We start from the raw sequence: 17,098 nt of genomic DNA, 5'->3' as shown, positions 1-17,098 counted from the left end.
CTCCACGGATACGTGGTAATTAGAAGCTGCCAAGTTGCAGTCGCCATGGCCCATTCCCTCCGGTTTATCTCTATGGACCACCCATGCAGTACGCTCTCCCATTTTTATCTCTGGTGGTCAAACAAAGCTACACGGTCCATTTCCTTGACTTTTACACGCGGTAACTACTCCCTCTCTAAACAAATGTAGTAAAATGTACTACGTTTACGTAACTTCTCTGGTTGCCAAGTTTGTCCTCCCTTCGTGAAAAACGTCTTACATTATGAGATGGAGGAAATATCTTTGAAACACACCCAGACAAGTTTTTCATAATCACCCAAAAAAGTTTTTTGTAATCAAATTTGGCTTATGCTATAACATAAAAAGATTATTGGATACAATGAGAATAACTCACACAGAACAATAGACAACTTGGAGAAAGTACCACCAGCGACCTATTGAGGAGCAAACCTTGTTGAATCGCCACCGCAAAAGTAGGACAAGGTGCACAACAGAGATTAGCAATCTGCAAAGGCGATCTAGCTAGGTGAACAGTCGTGCCAGTATCGCTAGACAAACACGACTACCATACTCGCAAAGGGTAGAACAAAAGGGATCTTGAATAAGATAAGATGAGATTGTCACCAACTATGCAACAGAGCCATGCCAAAGTACAACAACAAGCACCAACCCGTCTTCCAATAAGATTGGTGAAGACAAAAACTCACGAGCTCTTTGGCAGCACCAGACCAAGTGCTACCGAGACGAGATTGGAGCCATATGACTTTTATTCGACACAACATTTGAGCAATGTCACCATAGCACTAAAGCCAAAACGGAAGAAATCTTACTACATACCGAACAAGAGAAAAAACACACGCAACATACGTCTTAAACACATGTTGTTTCCTTTTTGTCGGGAGAGATCCTCACTTCACTTTATTCAACAACTATTTTCAAGGGCATCACTACAATATCGTGAGGGACGCCAAGCTAGATATGGCGGCCTACATCTAGAGATAAAGAAAACTTAGATGAATTATGAGCTCATAATTACTCTTCCTATCTTCATGACTAAAATTGCACATTGCAAACTCAAACTTTATAGCAACTAGTAGACCGCCCGTGCGTTGCCACGGGCTTTTGAAAATTTGTATTGGTTGCATGTCTTTACATAGATAGAAAGATAGGCAATAACAATTATTTTTTGGAATGATACGCTTGCAATGTACTTTGATAACAAAAAATGTAATTCGGCCCTATACACCTGATGCAAACTCAGACTTTATAGCAATAATCCCCCTCGCGATTGCTTCATAATTCCCATCTGTGCCATCGCATCATCTTTCACTGTACTTTCACAATCACATGCAACATTGTGTCCAATGAATGTGACGGGCCTAGAACTAGTGACCGTAAAGTCAGTAGTCAAAGTAGCCACGTTGTTGCAAGCCGTAAGGACCCCTTTTGAACCTCCTTTGTTATGTTGTTGTCTTCAAGGTGTTGTGGGTGTAGGATCTGCTGCATGTGACCATGGTCGCTTGCACGGCTGTGTCCTTGGGAAAAGCTGGAAAATCATGTTCCACGCTTAGAACGTCGCAAGTCATGCAGCGAGAGATAGCTCCACCTCGCCAATAGCACAATCTATTTCGTCATCCAATTGGGCTGGCCCAATGAAGTGTTTCACGTGGATGTCCTGAATACTGATTCATGGAACTTTCCACTGGTTTTGGCTAGTGTGTTGTTAGGGTGGTTCCACATCTTTCTTTTCTTTTTATTTTTTCTGTGTTTTTATTTACGTTTTTGCCGATTTTTCTTAAGACTTCTTTATTTTTAGGTTTCCTTTTCCTTTTTTTCTTTTATTTGCATTTACATGTCCACTTTTTTAGTATACCCTTTACATTTTTCATATACCTCTGTATAACTTTATGAAAAACATTGAACTGTTTTTGAACATTGAAAATTTTGTTGAATACATTAAAAAGATTAAATGAACTTTTAATATTTTTTGAATACAGGTTGACCATTTTCTAATACATGTGAAACATTTTTCAGATACACCTGGAACATTTATAAAATAAGTGATAAATATTTTTCAAATATATGTTGATAATTTTTCAAATGCACGTGGAACATTTTTTTGATACATGTTGAACCTTTTTTGGAATATATGTTTGAATTTTTTTCAATTACATGTTTAATTTTTTTGAATATACGTTAATTTCTTTAAAATACATGTTGAACATTTGGTTGGACGATAAAAAAACTTTTTTTTAAATCACTCAGTTGTTTAGCCACTGTGTAATAATCTTTTTGAAATCACAAACATTTTTTGTAATGCGTGAACTTTTTTTAAAATGTCCCAAAGATCCTCATTATGTACCTTTTTTTCTAAATTACATGGAATTTTTTTACATTTTATAAACATTTGAAAACAATCGCAACCATATTATAGGAGCGCATGAACATTTATACGTCAAGGAAATTTTATTGAAGAGTTTGAACATTTTTAGAAATTAAGCACACACTTTTTTATGCATTAAGATGTTTTTCTACTGCGCGTTGAACTTTTTTATTTTGGAATATATGTATTTAAAATATTTTTAAAAATATATAAATAAAATAAAACAAAAAAATAAACTGATGAGTAAAGAAGCAAAGAAGAAAGAAATGAATGCACATGCCCGGAGCTACTACTGGACCGGCCCAATAGTAGTGACGCGTGATGCTTGCTGACGCGAGACTTGCTTCTGTTTCGCTACTGCTGGCGAGACAAAGTGTTGCCCGACATGAGTCGATCAAACGCATATGCCCTCAACACTATATGGGCTGGTTTGACACAAGAAAATATCATACGGAAACCAACATTCGTTTAAACCGGTGAAAACCACATGAGAACGATGTTTCGAATTTCTTTAAAACTTCGAAAAAATGGGATGTTAAGAGAGTGATGTTCGATTACCTAGAAAAATTTCAAGTTCAAACACATTACGAGATATGAGCTCAGAAAAAAAAACCCAAATCAGTTTTGAATAGTGCAAAACAGTAACATCACTATTCATTGCTGAATTTGTCATTTTTATAGCTCACATCCCGTGATGTGTTTCACATGAAATTTCACATGAGAATAGAACATCATCCTCCTAACATCCCATATTTTTTTCTCTGATTTTTTTGGAATTCTCAAACATGGTTTCCACGAAGTTTTTTTAGAAGGTTTTCGTATGATATTCTCCCGGTTGGACACTATCTTGACAATCTACTATGAAAATGCTGGTTAATATTTGGTTTACTGAATATTAACTTCAATACTAACATGAATGAAATACGCAAGTTGGTATGCATCAGGGCTCCTGGTCAGATCACTGTCATGTACTCCCTCCGTTCCTAAATATTTGTCTTTTTAAAAATTTCAAATGACTACCATATACGGGTGTATATAGACATATTTTGAAGTATAGATTCACTTATTTTACTCCGTATGTAGTCACTTGTTAAAATCTCTAGAAAGACAAATATTTAGGAACGGAGGGTGTAACTAATAGTTGGAGTAAACACCATGCAACTCTCAGCAAGGCTCGCGGAAGGGCTCCTGCTTTCTTTTTAAATGTTTTGTTGTGTGTGATTTGGATTTTGACCTGCCCGGAAAGACTAGGCGATGCCCTGCTCCCTCAAAGATGGAATAAGATTCTCGCTGCTTAACCCCCATCCCGGCGATGCTACTCTCATCGGAGAGTTGTGCAAGTTTGTCTCTGGCGGATCTCGCAGGATTTAGTTAGTGTTTGTCTACGGTTGTTCAACTTGGATTCGACCTTCATTCGTATGCGTTCATGTGTCTACATTCGCGGGATTTATGCTTCTCTTCGTCAGCGACCATTGTTGTACTGGTGCATTGGTCCGGTGGGGCCTTAGGACAATGACCTCCCGGTTGTCTACTACCACAAGGTTTGCCCAGCTTCGATAAAAAAGGAGAGATGACGGCGATGCACCTTGGGCTTATTCCAATGCTTGTAGTCGTTGCTAGTTGGTCTATGAGACTGCATGCAATTTCTATTACTGATGCTCTTTATACATAAAGTTTGATGAGCACATCGGAAGTTTTTTCAAAAAAAATCCTGCTACGTGAATGTGAGTCGGTCAAGAGTATTTGCGCTGCTGATTCCAGCTGCTCTTTTGACCTCGGGCACTGTGTGGCGAATGGTGACAAGTCTACAGAGCAAATGTACTCCCTGCTGCTTGTATTCCTTCTAGTTGATCTCTTGACGTCGGGCACTGTGAGGTGGTGGCATGACTATAGGTCAGCGAGAAGTCTACGCACCGCTTCTTCCAGACCGCGTGCGCCGGAGTGGCCGCCGCTACGCTGGCGTCCACGAATCTCTTGTTTGTCTTGGCCATGCCGTAGTCCTCGTGCTCTGGCGCGTGCCTCAACGCCGGCGCAGTGAGAAGGTCGACGCCGAAGAGACGCACGGCCCTCATCACGGGTGCCGGCGACGTGGTGGCCGCCGTCGCGTTGACGAAGGTCGTCGTCGTCGTCATGGACCGGAGCTTGCAGTCGATAAAGAACTGGTTGTTGCCCGAGGCGGAGCGGTAGAATACTACGGCGTCGCCGGCGTGCAGGCCCTTCTCCTTGACGAAACGGCTCCACCCCTTGGTGAGCACGTAGCTCTGGCTGCTGTTCCAGTACGAGTACCGGAACCTCCACACCTTGCCGGCCGCGTCATCGAAGTTGAGCAGGGCGCCCTTGCACTCGCCAGACACGGCGGTGCCGGCCGAAGGGAGCTGGAGAGGGAAGTGCTTCTCGGCGTGCTGCTTCGGGATCACCAGCCGGTTCAGCTTCCCCACGTCGCTGGGCGTGACCGTCTTGTCGAACAGGTGCTCGCGCCGCGTCGCCGCGGAGGGCGCCGCGGCTGAAGGAGCCGACGAGGCGGGAGCTGACGACGACGACGTAGGGGACGACGCCGCGGAGGCGAGGAATGCGCGCTTGTGCTGCGCGAGCTCGTCGGGGTAGATGTGCTTGCGCAGCATGTCGACGACCTCGGCCTTGGAGCGGGCGGCGAGGAAGCGGAGCTCGGCGGCGTCGTCCGCGTCGGACTCGACGAGCGGGCGGAAGTTGGTGACGGCGTCGCGGCCGCGGAACCTCTGCGCCGCCGCGTCGTAGGCGCGCGCGGCCTCGGCCTCCCCTGTGAACGTGCCGAGCCAGACGCGCTGGTGGCGCTCGTAGATCTGCGCGCCCCAGCGCCCGTTGGGCTGCGGCACCACGCCCTTGTACTTGGACGACGGCAGCCGCCCGCCGCGGCCGGAGTCCGCCTCGGCGCCGGGCTCCGGCGCGTCCATGACCGCGCTGGCCCCGCTGCCCACGCGCTGCAGCGGCTTGGTCGCCGGCGCGGCCGGCACCGCAGACGCCTTATTGCCAGTGGACGCGCCGCTGCTCACGTCCTCCATGAGGCAGCTCCTCGCACTTTCCATCCGATCACCACCGAAAAAAATGAAGAAGATGCTTAGCTAGGTAGAGTAGTAGCTTAGCCAAAGACTGGAAATGGAGCAGCAGAGGCAAGTGCGTGTGTTATATAGGATCGAGGAGCCGATCGAGGAGAGGAGCTGGAGGTGAGTGTGAGTATGGGTATGGCTAAGCTAACTGGCTGGCAAAACGATCTTATATTATGAGATGAAGGGACTACATTATATTGTTCAATCAGTTTTGCTAAGTCTTACTCGACTGAGACTTCGTTATGTTTCAGTCGATGCTTTATTCCTTTGATCTTGCATAAAGATTCATACAAAAAAAAATCTTCTTAGTTTTTTCTTTCTTCTTATATACTATGTCATTTGACTGAGACTTGATTAAGTGTCAGTCAACTAAGACTTGGTCACACACTGTACTGATGTTTCTTTTTATTTATACATACTAGTGTTATTCACTTATTTATAGTATTTGCATCGTAGATATTAGTATTGTTTTAAATTTATATGTTTAGACACAGGATTCCATTCTGAATGTTAGATATTTATATAGGTCTCATGGGCTTGTGTTGGTGTAGGTCAACTATTACATATTTTATGGCATCCATGGAAGAAAAAGACGATGAAGATGATGATGAACGCACCCCTTGGCCATGCTGCGCACGCAGTATGGTATGGTGTGGTTGCGTGAGAAATTCAGAGTGCCATTCTTGCATTTCCTTTTGATGCTTTCTAATTTTAACTTTGTTTTGGAGGAAGAAAAGTAGTGGCACGCCAAGTAACGGATCTCCTCCTCCTACTAACGCCTACAAGTGGAAGAACAAAATGTGTGAGCTGAGCTAGCTGCTGACCCATTTCGGTTTTTGATGCTTATGTGCAGTCTATGTTGTGTGTAGGTCTCTCATAGTAAACGGTGACGCTGATGGTGCCACACAATTTTTTTAACATAGTACAGATGCAAATGCTAGTATATACGCGCATACATTCATCCGTATAAACGCATACACGCATATCTTACTTCTATGAGCACCTCAGAGAGACTGCGGCATGTCATCTTGAGATTTTACAAAGTCTTCGTGGGCGCCTCATAGTTGACGGGAACGTTTTCTCCCACTAAAAGTGTATCGCCGGAAATTCTGAAATAAATTCAAGATAATTGCGAGCATCAGGATTTAAATCCGGTGGGATGGGAATATCACTGTTCTCCTAACCATCCAACCAAAGGTTGGTTCATGGTGCCGCAAAATTTTCTGGAAGTTTTAGATTGATGGTTATGCATGTCCGCATCGGTCGATCGCTTTGTCGCTCCCTATCAGATATTTTTCAATCTTTTACTTGGCTATTCACCACGCGCACATGGAATTCCTAGATCACCAAAAATACTAGTTAGGACAATAATGATCAGTGACAAAACATAAAGAAGGTCAACAACCGATCCAATTGCAACATTTATCGTCAATGTTATGGATATGTATATTACTCCCTCCATTCCGCATATAAGATTTATTTGAAGTCAAACTAAGCAAAGTTTGACCAAATTTATATAAGATGTCTACAATACTAAAATTATACAATATGAAAACAAACTTCATAATGCATCTAATAATATTGGTTGCATGTTGTGAATGTTTATATTTTTTTAATATAAACTTAGTCAAACTTTACAAAGTTTGACCTTGACCATATTTTACATGCAGACTAAAAAAAACAAAGAAAGTACCTTCAATAATCATAACATGAAAGCCATTCATAATGAAGATATAGGACAACTGGTCTAGCATACACGTACACGTACAACCGGATTAAAAATCAGATCACGCAGACGCAGCCATTGGATTCGTGAGAGGGTCGGAAAAACGGGATTGAGATTCGTGATGGTGTGTTGGAATTAACGAAACTGTTCCATGCACGATACAAGTGCACGATTTATGGACGACAAAACAATCCAGCGGCCAGCAACTTGTTCAAACATACGTACGTCCGGCCAGATTTAACCATCGTCTCTGCATCGTTCAAAGCTTATCGTGTGCATGGCCCTTCTCTGGAACTAATAGGCGTGTCTCATACCTCCCGACTATTTAAATCCATGCTTATGCACCCATTACTAGGGGGCTATGCTACGCCAGACTTGACTAATTAAATCAACATCCAAAAAAAACTGCAGCTTATAATGCGACAAAGAAAAGCTTAAGACCTTGTGTTGTGCCGATATTGCTTTTTAACACAGTTGTACCGATAGTTCATAGTTTGGTTCTGATTAACATATCATATAGTACTTCAAAATCGATGCTTATGGTTTTTACTGTTAGACGGTAAACAAGACAAGTGAGCTATGGGGGCATGTCATTAGGAATTTAGGATTCAATCAACATGTACAAATTTAAATGGGCTCTTTGCTATTGCTCTACAAATTACTATTGAACTAGCTAAAGACAGCTAATCTCTTGGTAGCTGCTCATAGTAGTAATTGAACATATAAACCCTTCTAGGCAACCCGCCCATACGAGGCCATTGCGTTTTGCATTCGATCTGGTTCACCTAATTAGCATCGCTGTAAAGTTTTCAGTACCTTTTGACTAGCTGTCAAAGATCCAGCCATCAGTTCTAGCTTACTCTGTGTTTTTGCGGTTTAGTAGATGACACATGGGCCAGGCATCTGCATGGGTCATCGGTGCAGTGTGCGTTGCACGCGTGCGTGCGGGTGCGAAAAAGAGGCGCTCTGCGGAGCGAGCGGGCCGCGTGGGCGAGCGAGAGAAAAGAAAAGGGGAGGCGAGCGGCCAGGTCTAGCCCCCGCAGCCGCAACACCCGCCGCCGCCTCCTCTCCTACCGCCGCCGCCGCCGCCGCCTCTTCGTCGGTGCTATCGAAGCCTGGGCTACGTGAGCGCGCGAGCTGCTAGTGGTGCTTGAGGCAAGGCTGCTGGGGCACGGTGCCTCCACGGGGCCGGGGACAGGTACGCGCGCTCGCCGCGGCGGGAACGAGAGTTGTCCCCACTCCTTCTGTTCCCCATCGCCGGCCTCCTCTCAGCCTTGGCCTCATTGCTCACGGGAGAGAGAGAGAGAGGAGGAGGAGAAGGAGGCGGCGGCGGCCGCCGCGGCCAGAAGGAATGAGGGGGTTGGGGCGTTGGTTCTCCGCGACAACATCCAGCCTTCTCCCCGTCGCAGTCGCGTGGTCCTCGACGACGACTCCCTTGCGCTCCTCCTCCTCCGCATCGACAGGACTCTCTCTAGCCTCTCGCTCCACCTCCTCGCACACTCCTGCAGGTTCGCCTCTTTTTTTTCCTTCCTGCAATCTTCCTAGGTAGAGAGGTTCATCTGTCTGGCTTCCTTTTTCCACTCAAAAAGAAAAAAACGGCAACTCGTCTTAGATTAGATTGATTTGAGCAGGAGCAAGAAGTTCCTTTTTGGGATAATCCTTGCTCTTAATTTAGATAATTAGGTCCTCAATTTCGCTGTAGGTTGTTATGACATTCATCGTCTTTTCTGGAAGAGAGCAACACTCATCATGGATCAGGACTAAACATGGGATTTTGAAATAACATAATTTTGTGGTAGACTATTGTTTTACAGAGTTAGGATTTTGTTCTTTATGTCTGCCTGTCAGATAAAATCAGGTATACTTTAGCCGCCTTCTAGAACAACAGTTTTTGTTGGGATAAAAAAATAAGGAGGGACTGAGTTTTCTCCAATTCTCAAATTCATGTGCACATGTACATTTTCGTTTATTCTAAAAAGGGGAAAGGTTAATAGGACGGCAAAAGCTAACTGCAAGCTTGATGTCTTTTACTCATGTATAGATTATCTTGGCAATCAAGCCAACAAATCAAAAGGAGACAAAGGAAAATGTGTGACCAAAGGAGTCAAGCAAAAGCACACCAAGCAAATCACCACCATTGAAGTTTCAGCATCTGTTTTTCGTAGTTGGACTAAACCCGATTAGAAGGAGATGGTGCCCAGCGATGGGGGTGCTTGGCCGCTGCCACCGCCTAGGATGACCTCTTCATCGGTGCTATCGGGAGCCTAGATTATATTGGCAATCAAGCCAACAAATCAAAAGGAGACAAAGGAAAATGTGTGACCAAAGGAGTCAAGCAAAAGCACACCAAGCAAATCACCACCATTGAAGTTTCAACATCTGTTTTTCGTAGTTGGACTAAACCCGATTAGAAGGAGATGGTGCCCAGCGATGGGGGTGCTTGGCCGCTGCCACCACCTAGGATGACCTCTTCGTCGGTGCTATCGGGAGCCTAGGCTACGTGTCCGACGAGAACTCTGCGAGCAGGCACGTAACCCATCTTGATGGCCTTTTCGTTTGTGCAATGTTGTGTTGCCCTTCTCCCGCTTGTTGTTTTGGTGCGATGGTAGGTGAGTTTCTGATGCATGGTGGCTGCTTGCAGGTGTAGAGGAGCAAGTTTTGGTTGGAATTGAAATTCCTGAAAGCAAGGTACTGTCAAATCATCCTTGTTTTATTATTCAGTGCTTATTTCCTTGTGGATATACATCTTTACTATCACATATGCTACAGATCGTGAATGATTTTCTGTTTGACCTTGGTTATTCTGTTGAATACTGGCCTGATGCACTAAGAATTCCGCCCAACCTTTATTTGCATCACATGTATTTTTGAATTTTCTGAACTCTATCTGAGAAAGCATATATTTGCTAACAATTACAGCTCTGGTAGAGAATCTTCTATATTGTTCTATTCTTTGTTATATGATAGAGCCCAAGGAAACTGAAGCAACTGATTTATGCAGGCAACTGAATGGATTAAAGCTTGAAAGCTCATACCTGGATGGTTTTTTTCACACCAAAATGAAGTATAAGAAAACCTTATAAAAGAAGATACATACCTGTCTGGGCATCCTTGCTATCGTCGTTTCCAACCCGTCCGCAGGTATTGCAGCTCCTTCCCAGATATGTGCTTAAGCGGCTACTGTTTGCTCAGGAAAAATTATCTTGTGAGTTGTTGTGATGCCATTGCTAGAGTACTATCTCGCTTATAGGTTACCTTTTCTTGCACATGGATGAATTTACTTTACCTGGTGTTTGTGAGCTATTGTAGTTCCATTGACCTACAGTTTTTACCTGATCTGTTTCCGCCAATCAATGTATTACAGAACTTTTGACAGTTTATAGGCTTTGATTATAAGCTTGATTACATAATCAGTTTTTAAATTAAATGCCCATGCTGCAGATGGTATGCTAGAATTTTTGCTAGAGTACTATCTCGCTTATAGGCCGCCTTTTCCTACACATGGATGAATTTACTTTACCTGGTGTTTGTGAGCTATTGTAGTTCCATTGACCTACAGTTTTTACCTCATCTGTTTCCGCCAATCAATGTATTACAGAACTTTTGATAGTTTATAGGCTTTGATTATAAGCTTGATTACATAATCAGTTTTTAAATTAAATGCCCATGCTACAGATGGTATGCTAGATTTTTTGTCATATGAGCCTCAGAAGCACACTTCTTTGTCATATGAACCACATGCTACTGATGCTTTATGTTTGTTGTGTTCTTTGCTTAGGGTCTGCCACTCTTGGGTGCCCTTTTGGGTAATGGTCTAGCTGTTTCCTTGCATCCATGCTGCTACAGGGTTGTAGTCGTACTCGTGGCCATGGTTATCACTCATCAACTTGGTCGTGCTCATGTGGACTATTTATTTCCAACAATGCCATCAAACCATCAGAGGTACCGTCCCGCTCACCGTGGTCTCGTTTTGTATTAGTTCACCACCTGTAGCAATCATCTGTTTTTTTGTTGCAGGTTCCTCGCCGGTTTCCTTTTGCTGCACCTTTGTTTGGTTGCTCTAGGGTGAGAGAACCTCTCTGCGTCTGTATGCTGATTTGGTCATGGAATTCGAGCCTCATTTACTGCACCTCTGGTTTGTGTATTTTCATGGAATGCCACTCCCAAATTAGTTTAGCTTTGTCCACACATATTATGATGTTTTGTGTCTATTGCTGCCTTTGGCATATTTAATCATCTATGTGTCTGCCATGAATTTAACATGAATATATTCCTGTTTTTCGTTACTTCTCTTGGCTTGGATCACTATGTTTGTTCTACCTTTGCCTTTCAATACATCAAGGTGAGCTTCACACATCGTTCCCTCTTTTATTATATTCAGGCAATGAAGGATCAGTACACGCCCAATCTTCTGTGGCCTCCTCTCATAAGAACTTCTACATCGCTGTATGAAAATAGCTTTTCTTTGTCCATGTGATTATTTGGGGATTTTTGCCCATAAAAATAGCTTCTGATGCCAATACCGAGATGTTATTGATGCATGTGAGCCGCTCTAATTGACTGTATTTTAGAAATCGTGTACCCCACGATTTTGGGAACCATGTAAATGAGTTAATTGAGGACTGTAAGATCCCTTATCAGATTATATCATTTGTTGCTAACTCATGTTCCTTCAAACGCTTGCAGGGTTGGATTGGATATTCACAGAACTTTATACCATATACTTTGGGCATTGCTGAAACAACTGAATGTCAAAGGTACATGCTTTTTCTTTTGATTGTTGTAGCCATCCTTCATCTCCAGAGCCATGGGGTATTTTCATACGCCCAGACCCTATGATTTCCCAATGATAAACTGCCTTTTACTTTTGTGTATGGTCTGCTGTGCTTATTTTAGCCCCTGCTAATTGATGCTAACTATGTTAGACATATTTTTTGGGTACCCAGGTGCTTATGGGTTGTCCTACAATTTGTGTGGATGTATTTAGCTGTGGCGTTTATGGTAGCTGCAGCAGCTTGTCAATTAGTTCTTGGACCTGTCTAGCGAGCGGCCGGCTGCTCACTATCCTTTGCGAGTGGCCGGCCTGAAACGGGAAGTTTTGGTCCCCTATAATCTATAAATAACAATTATTTGTTTTTAAGTAGAACTTCAGAGCGGCCGGTGGAAAAAAAACACATGATTCCTTGTACATAAAAAGAAATTGACAATCTAGTTTGCTTTTCAATTTTTATTTCTTAAAAAAGCCATAACTTTTGAACCAAACATTAAAATTAAGATCCGCTTTCACCACTGAAATCCTCGTGATGTGCTCTTCGAAACAAGATCCCGCATGGATATGTTTTGATAAACTTTTTTTTGTGCAATTTTATTTCCGTTTTGTGCAACTGGCTAGTTGTTGATGTACAAGTACCTAATAGTCGATGTGCAATTTTTTCTCCGTCTATGGATGTGCAGTTTTCAATGACGAAACCTCGCCTCAAACTACCCAATATCAAGTGAGATGTGCAACTTCGTCTGCTGCCCCATCCAACTGCTTAGTAGTCGATGTGTAACTTTTCTCCTCTAGTTGGAAGTGCAAATTTTACTATTTGCTACCTCGGTCAACTGCAGTGGATGTGCAACTTCGGAAACTGTCCCAACCAACTACCTAACGGTTGATGTGCATGTGTAACTTTCCCCCGTACCCGTGGATGTGTAGTTTTCATTGCTAGCACCCTTCCCACCCATCCCAACTAGTGATATGTGCATCTAGAGGGTCTCACCTGTATACAACTTTTCTGCACCCTCATGGTCTATGGATGTGCATTTTTTCACCATTCAACAAATTCATGTCAGTGAGATGTGCAACTTTATCTGTTGCCCTGGCCAACTGCCTAGCAGATTCTGTGCAACTACTTCTATTGCTCCTGCCAACTACTTCCAATGACCGTGTCCAACTGAAAACAACTATGTGTGCAAGTAGAACTACTATAGATGCCAACAAAAAATGATCGTCGTGTGTGCAACTTTCCAATGACCGTGTCCAACTGAAAACAACTATGTGTGCAACTAGAACTACTATAGATGCCAACCAAAAATGATCCTTGTGTGTGCAACTTTTTAATGATTGTGTCCAACTGAAAACAACTATGTGTGCAACTGGAACTACTATAGATGCCAACAAAAAATGATCACCGTGTATGTAACTTCCGAATGACCGTATCTAACCGAGAACAATTATGTGCGTAATATCTAGAAGTACTGTAGATGCCAACAAAAAATGATCACCGTGTATGTAACTTCCGAATGACCGTATCTAACCGAGAACAATTATGTGCGTAATATCTAGAAGTACTGTAGATGCCAACAAAAAATGATCGCTGTGTGTGCAACTTCCCAATGATCGTATCCAACTGAGAACAAATATGTGTGCAATTAAATTAAAACTACTATAGATGCCAACAAAAATGATCACCGTATGTGTAACTTCCCAATAATCATGTCCAACGAAAAACAACTATGTGTGCAACTAAAACTACTATAGATGCCAACTAAAACTACCCTGTAAATACTTGTTCTGGATCTGCAAGTGGCGAAGGTGCCGTTTCAGGATGCAGAGGCTTCTGATCTGGGTACTGCAACACTTTGTAGTTGTACGCAGTCTGAGCAGAAATGTTGGCAGAGATTCTCTATCTTCCCATGCTACGGCCTGTAATTACTAGATGCAGTGGACGAGGACTCCAGCACGTCCCTGCAGCAACGAACCAACACATCCAATCTATTCATTCCCGGCAAGGAAACATGAAAAATTGATGGATTTGTTGGGGGCAAATCATCGCATCAGGCTAGGGAAGAAGAGAGAGAAAGAGAGCAAAAGGAGTGGATGAGGAGAAGATACGACCTTCTTGGGGCACTAGGCATGTCATCGGGGCACAGATCGAAGCAGCCGTGTGGTAAGTCACTGGGAACCACGTCGCCTGGCGAGCGGAAGCACAAGCCCATGGAGGGCCGCGTGCCGTGGCGACGACAACCACCGGTTGGTCTACATCTGCTGGATCTCGCCGTCACTGGGATCCGGGGAGGAGAGGAACTCCCAGCCTCACGTCGTTGGCTGCTGGCTGCTACTCGGGGCGGGCCATCCATGGCGACGCAGCGCAGGCGCCGATGCTCCCTGCTGCTCGGGGGCAGGTGGATGGAGAAGGGGAACGACGGGGGAAGATGGGCGTGGCTGAAGAGGAGAAGGTGGAGGAGGAAAGATTGGACGTCTGTCGTGTAGCGCGGTGCTCGCGACTGCCTCGCCGACCAGGTAACACGTGGCGTTGCGGGCCGCACGATCTGAGTCGATCGAGCGGCGAGCGTTCGGCCGCTCGTTCTGTCTATTTAGTGGCCGGCCGCTTTTTAGATTTCAGGTTAGTTCTTAGTCAAGGACATGTAATTTGCCTCTTAACCCTTTGCAACCATGTAATGCACACATGTTATCCAAAAGATTTTTTTGTAGGTTCTTGATTTTTTGCTCTTGCTTCACAGGCACCAATACATGCTACCACTTAATTCAGGTCATGGTACCACTTAATTCAGGCCATTGTACCTGCAACGTCCGGTCTTCATGGGAATGCGTACCGCCGTCGAATCCTATTGACCTGCACTCGATCCCGACCCTCGATTGGGGTCGATGAACCCGGTACACGGGACACGGCGTCGACCCGCGTTCCCGGCTACTATGGTCTTAACGCGAGGAGGTGCCGAGATACACGAGGGGTTGGAGCAGGACTGCAAGAGGAATTGAGGACATGTTTTGTTTTAGATCCACCTGATTAGTCCCAAGTTTTTGCAAGGTCTGCTTCTTATGCAAAGGTTTCTTTTGATGGGCAGCCTAGCCAATTAATTATGGTTAGTCCTTTTACTTAGATTTAGTATTAGATGAATTATTTGCTTCTGTGTCGATGAACAAATGAGTCTGATTTAATTTCGCTTTAGATTATTATCGTTTTCGATGTTGGTTTGAAGTTAAAAGTGAGAAAGAGATTAGGTGACAGGGATTTGGTGTGACAAACTTTTATTTTGTCTTGTGTTTAATCCTATTTAGCTTTTGTAGATAACTCTATGATAGCATCTGTAGTGACAATAGTTTGTGTAGAATGTTGAGTGCTTGAATTAACTTGATGTATATATGATAGCATCTGTACTGACAATATTTAACTTTTATTTTGTGTTTAATCCTATTTAGATCATGTACGTCGTAGAATGTTGAGTGCTTGAATTAACTTGATGGCCACAATAATTTGTATAGCCGGAAGAAGTAGTGCTTATATTCGAATCACCTCCTTTTAGCTAAGAGTAGTAGGCGATGAGCAGCAGGCAGGTGTGAGTCAAATAAAAGGAATGCAAGAACTCGAGTTTACCCTGATAAAAGGTTATTTAAACCATTTTGTTTTACTTTATGGGAATTGCATAACGAAGATATTCATAGTGGAATGGGCTTCTTTTCTTCCATAATTTACTTTCATCAACATGGTCTCCAACTCCTCATCTTGAAACATCGGATTGGAGATTTCAAGAGAAAAAATTTACTTGTAATAATTTCACAGATTTTATATGATCAGTACAGTAAGAAGGCTTGCAAGAATTCGTAAGATAGTTTTGAACTCTTCGCAAACCGAAAGGATCATATATTGACGCAAACAATTTATGTATTGTTTTGTACCAGTTTGGATCACTCTGGGCAATTCTCTCTGGAGTTGAGAGTACTCTGAGCACTGCCCATAGCGTGCCACGACGACCGTTTGCACTATAGGAGCCTCGCGACACAGGTCATCTCTCTCCTTTCTCCTCCTCCAGCTTCCCTCCCTTTAGGTCTCATTGTAGCTTTTATGTGCGAGAGGCTTGATCATGGGCATAAGAACAACAGTTTTCCATTTCATTTGTGTGTGCGCAAGAGCAATGAACTCGGAAGGGTTTCTTTTCTAATGTGATTTGCTTCATTCCTAAATATAGCTCATCGTTTCTGCCCTCTTTTTGGTCGATGACGTGGATATTCCTGTTGAAAGAAAGGTCTGGAATTCACAGCTTGATGCATTAGTAGTCATTGTCGTATTTCTGTTTTTCTGTTTGCCTGGTCTCCCCTTGCTATGCTGAATGAAGTTTGCTTGCCAGTGTTTCGTTTACTATGAGAAGTTACATGCATGAGGCATGATAGATGCATTCCTCATATTTTGTTTCTATCTGCTAACTTTGACTTCCTTTTTTTTCATGCATTGCTCCTTCTACAGTCCTCATATGAGAAGTGGGGATTCCACCAGCATTCTCACAAATAGGTACTATTCATTTTGCTTTAGAGAGATGTCAATTGATGGTGCGTTTAACTGGATTTGGAAAGCTAAGTGCAATATGAAATGGAAAGGTTTTCGCCTGGCTTCTCTTGGCTAACAGGCTGAATATGAGAAATATGCCACGCAGGAGGCACTACCGAGTTACTAATGACTATACATGCCTGCTGTGTGATAATCCTCCCGAGGAAACCCTGGCAATTCTCTAGGGTGACTTGGCCAAACTCTGAATGCAGACTTGAGATGTTGCACATGGGAAAACAAACTTGGCACAAACCTCTGTTCATGGAAACTTTCATTGTTGCCGTATGGGGGATCTGGATGGAGAGAAATGACAAGTCCTCCAGAGGAATGCCCATGCAAGCATTATCCAACAATAACAAGTCTTCTTATTCATGCATGCACACCCTTAGAAGACCACAATGGGCCTAAGAAATCTTCTCTGCTCAAATTATGTATGCTTATCTATATGAGGCATCTCTCCTATGTTGCTTGCTTTTTAAAAGCATTGTAAATGGCTATCAAAACTTCTTATAACGTTGTGTATCAGCATCATACCTAAGTATATATTTCCTTATAACTAAATATTCTGACGAGCTTG

At 43.3% G+C, this 17,098-nt stretch overlaps 2 protein-coding genes and 1 long non-coding RNA gene across 3 annotated transcripts; 2 read left to right on the top strand and 1 right to left on the bottom strand.

Moving 5' to 3' along the window:
- Positions 1 to 4,109: 4,109 nt before the first annotated feature.
- On the bottom strand, positions 4,110 to 5,485 carry LOC119330791 (AP2/ERF and B3 domain-containing protein Os05g0549800-like). The gene has a single exon (XM_037603950.1). It carries the CDS (start codon positions 5,443 to 5,445, stop codon positions 4,189 to 4,191), a length of 1,257 nt encoding a protein of 418 aa, XP_037459847.1. The 5' UTR covers positions 5,446 to 5,485; the 3' UTR covers positions 4,110 to 4,188.
- A 4,760-nt stretch (positions 5,486 to 10,245) lies between these two features.
- LOC119355297 lies at positions 10,246 to 12,235 on the top strand. Its single transcript, XM_037622087.1, has 6 exons — positions 10,246 to 10,333; positions 10,971 to 11,134; positions 11,210 to 11,327; positions 11,574 to 11,638; positions 11,879 to 11,949; positions 12,139 to 12,235. The coding sequence occupies exons 2-6, from the start codon at positions 11,027 to 11,029 to the stop codon at positions 12,233 to 12,235; spliced, it is 459 nt and encodes a 152-aa protein (XP_037477984.1). The 5' UTR covers positions 10,246 to 10,333; positions 10,971 to 11,026.
- Positions 12,236 to 14,708: 2,473 nt separating this feature from the next.
- Positions 14,709 to 16,491, top strand: LOC119330738. Its single transcript, XR_005160245.1, has 3 exons — positions 14,709 to 15,061; positions 15,879 to 15,981; positions 16,441 to 16,491. It is a non-coding gene; the product is annotated as an uncharacterized LOC119330738 (long non-coding RNA).
- The last annotated feature ends 607 nt before the right edge of the window (positions 16,492 to 17,098 follow it).

This window comes from Triticum dicoccoides, chromosome 1A (genome assembly GCF_002162155.2).
Source record: "Triticum dicoccoides isolate Atlit2015 ecotype Zavitan chromosome 1A, WEW_v2.0, whole genome shotgun sequence".
NCBI lineage: Eukaryota > Viridiplantae > Streptophyta > Magnoliopsida > Poales > Poaceae > Triticum > Triticum dicoccoides.
This window is presented reverse-complemented; position numbering and strand designations above follow the sequence as displayed.

What these genes read in the sequence shown, in the direction of transcription:
- LOC119330791 (XM_037603950.1), bottom strand. Translation starts at nt 5,445, where the DNA reads ATGGAAAGTGCGAGGAGCTGCCTCATGGAGGACGTGAGCAGCGGCGCG.
- LOC119355297 (XM_037622087.1), top strand. Translation starts at nt 11,027, where the DNA reads ATGCTGCTACAGGGTTGTAGTCGTACTCGTGGCCATGGTTATCACTCA. An exon ending in CCTCATTTACTGCACCTCTG is followed by an intron (nt 11,328 to 11,573) that starts GTTTGTGTATTT and finishes TATTATATTCAG; the next exon opens with GCAATGAAGGATCAGTACAC. An exon ending in GAAACAACTGAATGTCAAAG is followed by an intron (nt 11,950 to 12,138) that starts GTACATGCTTTT and finishes TTGGGTACCCAG; the next exon opens with GTGCTTATGGGTTGTCCTAC.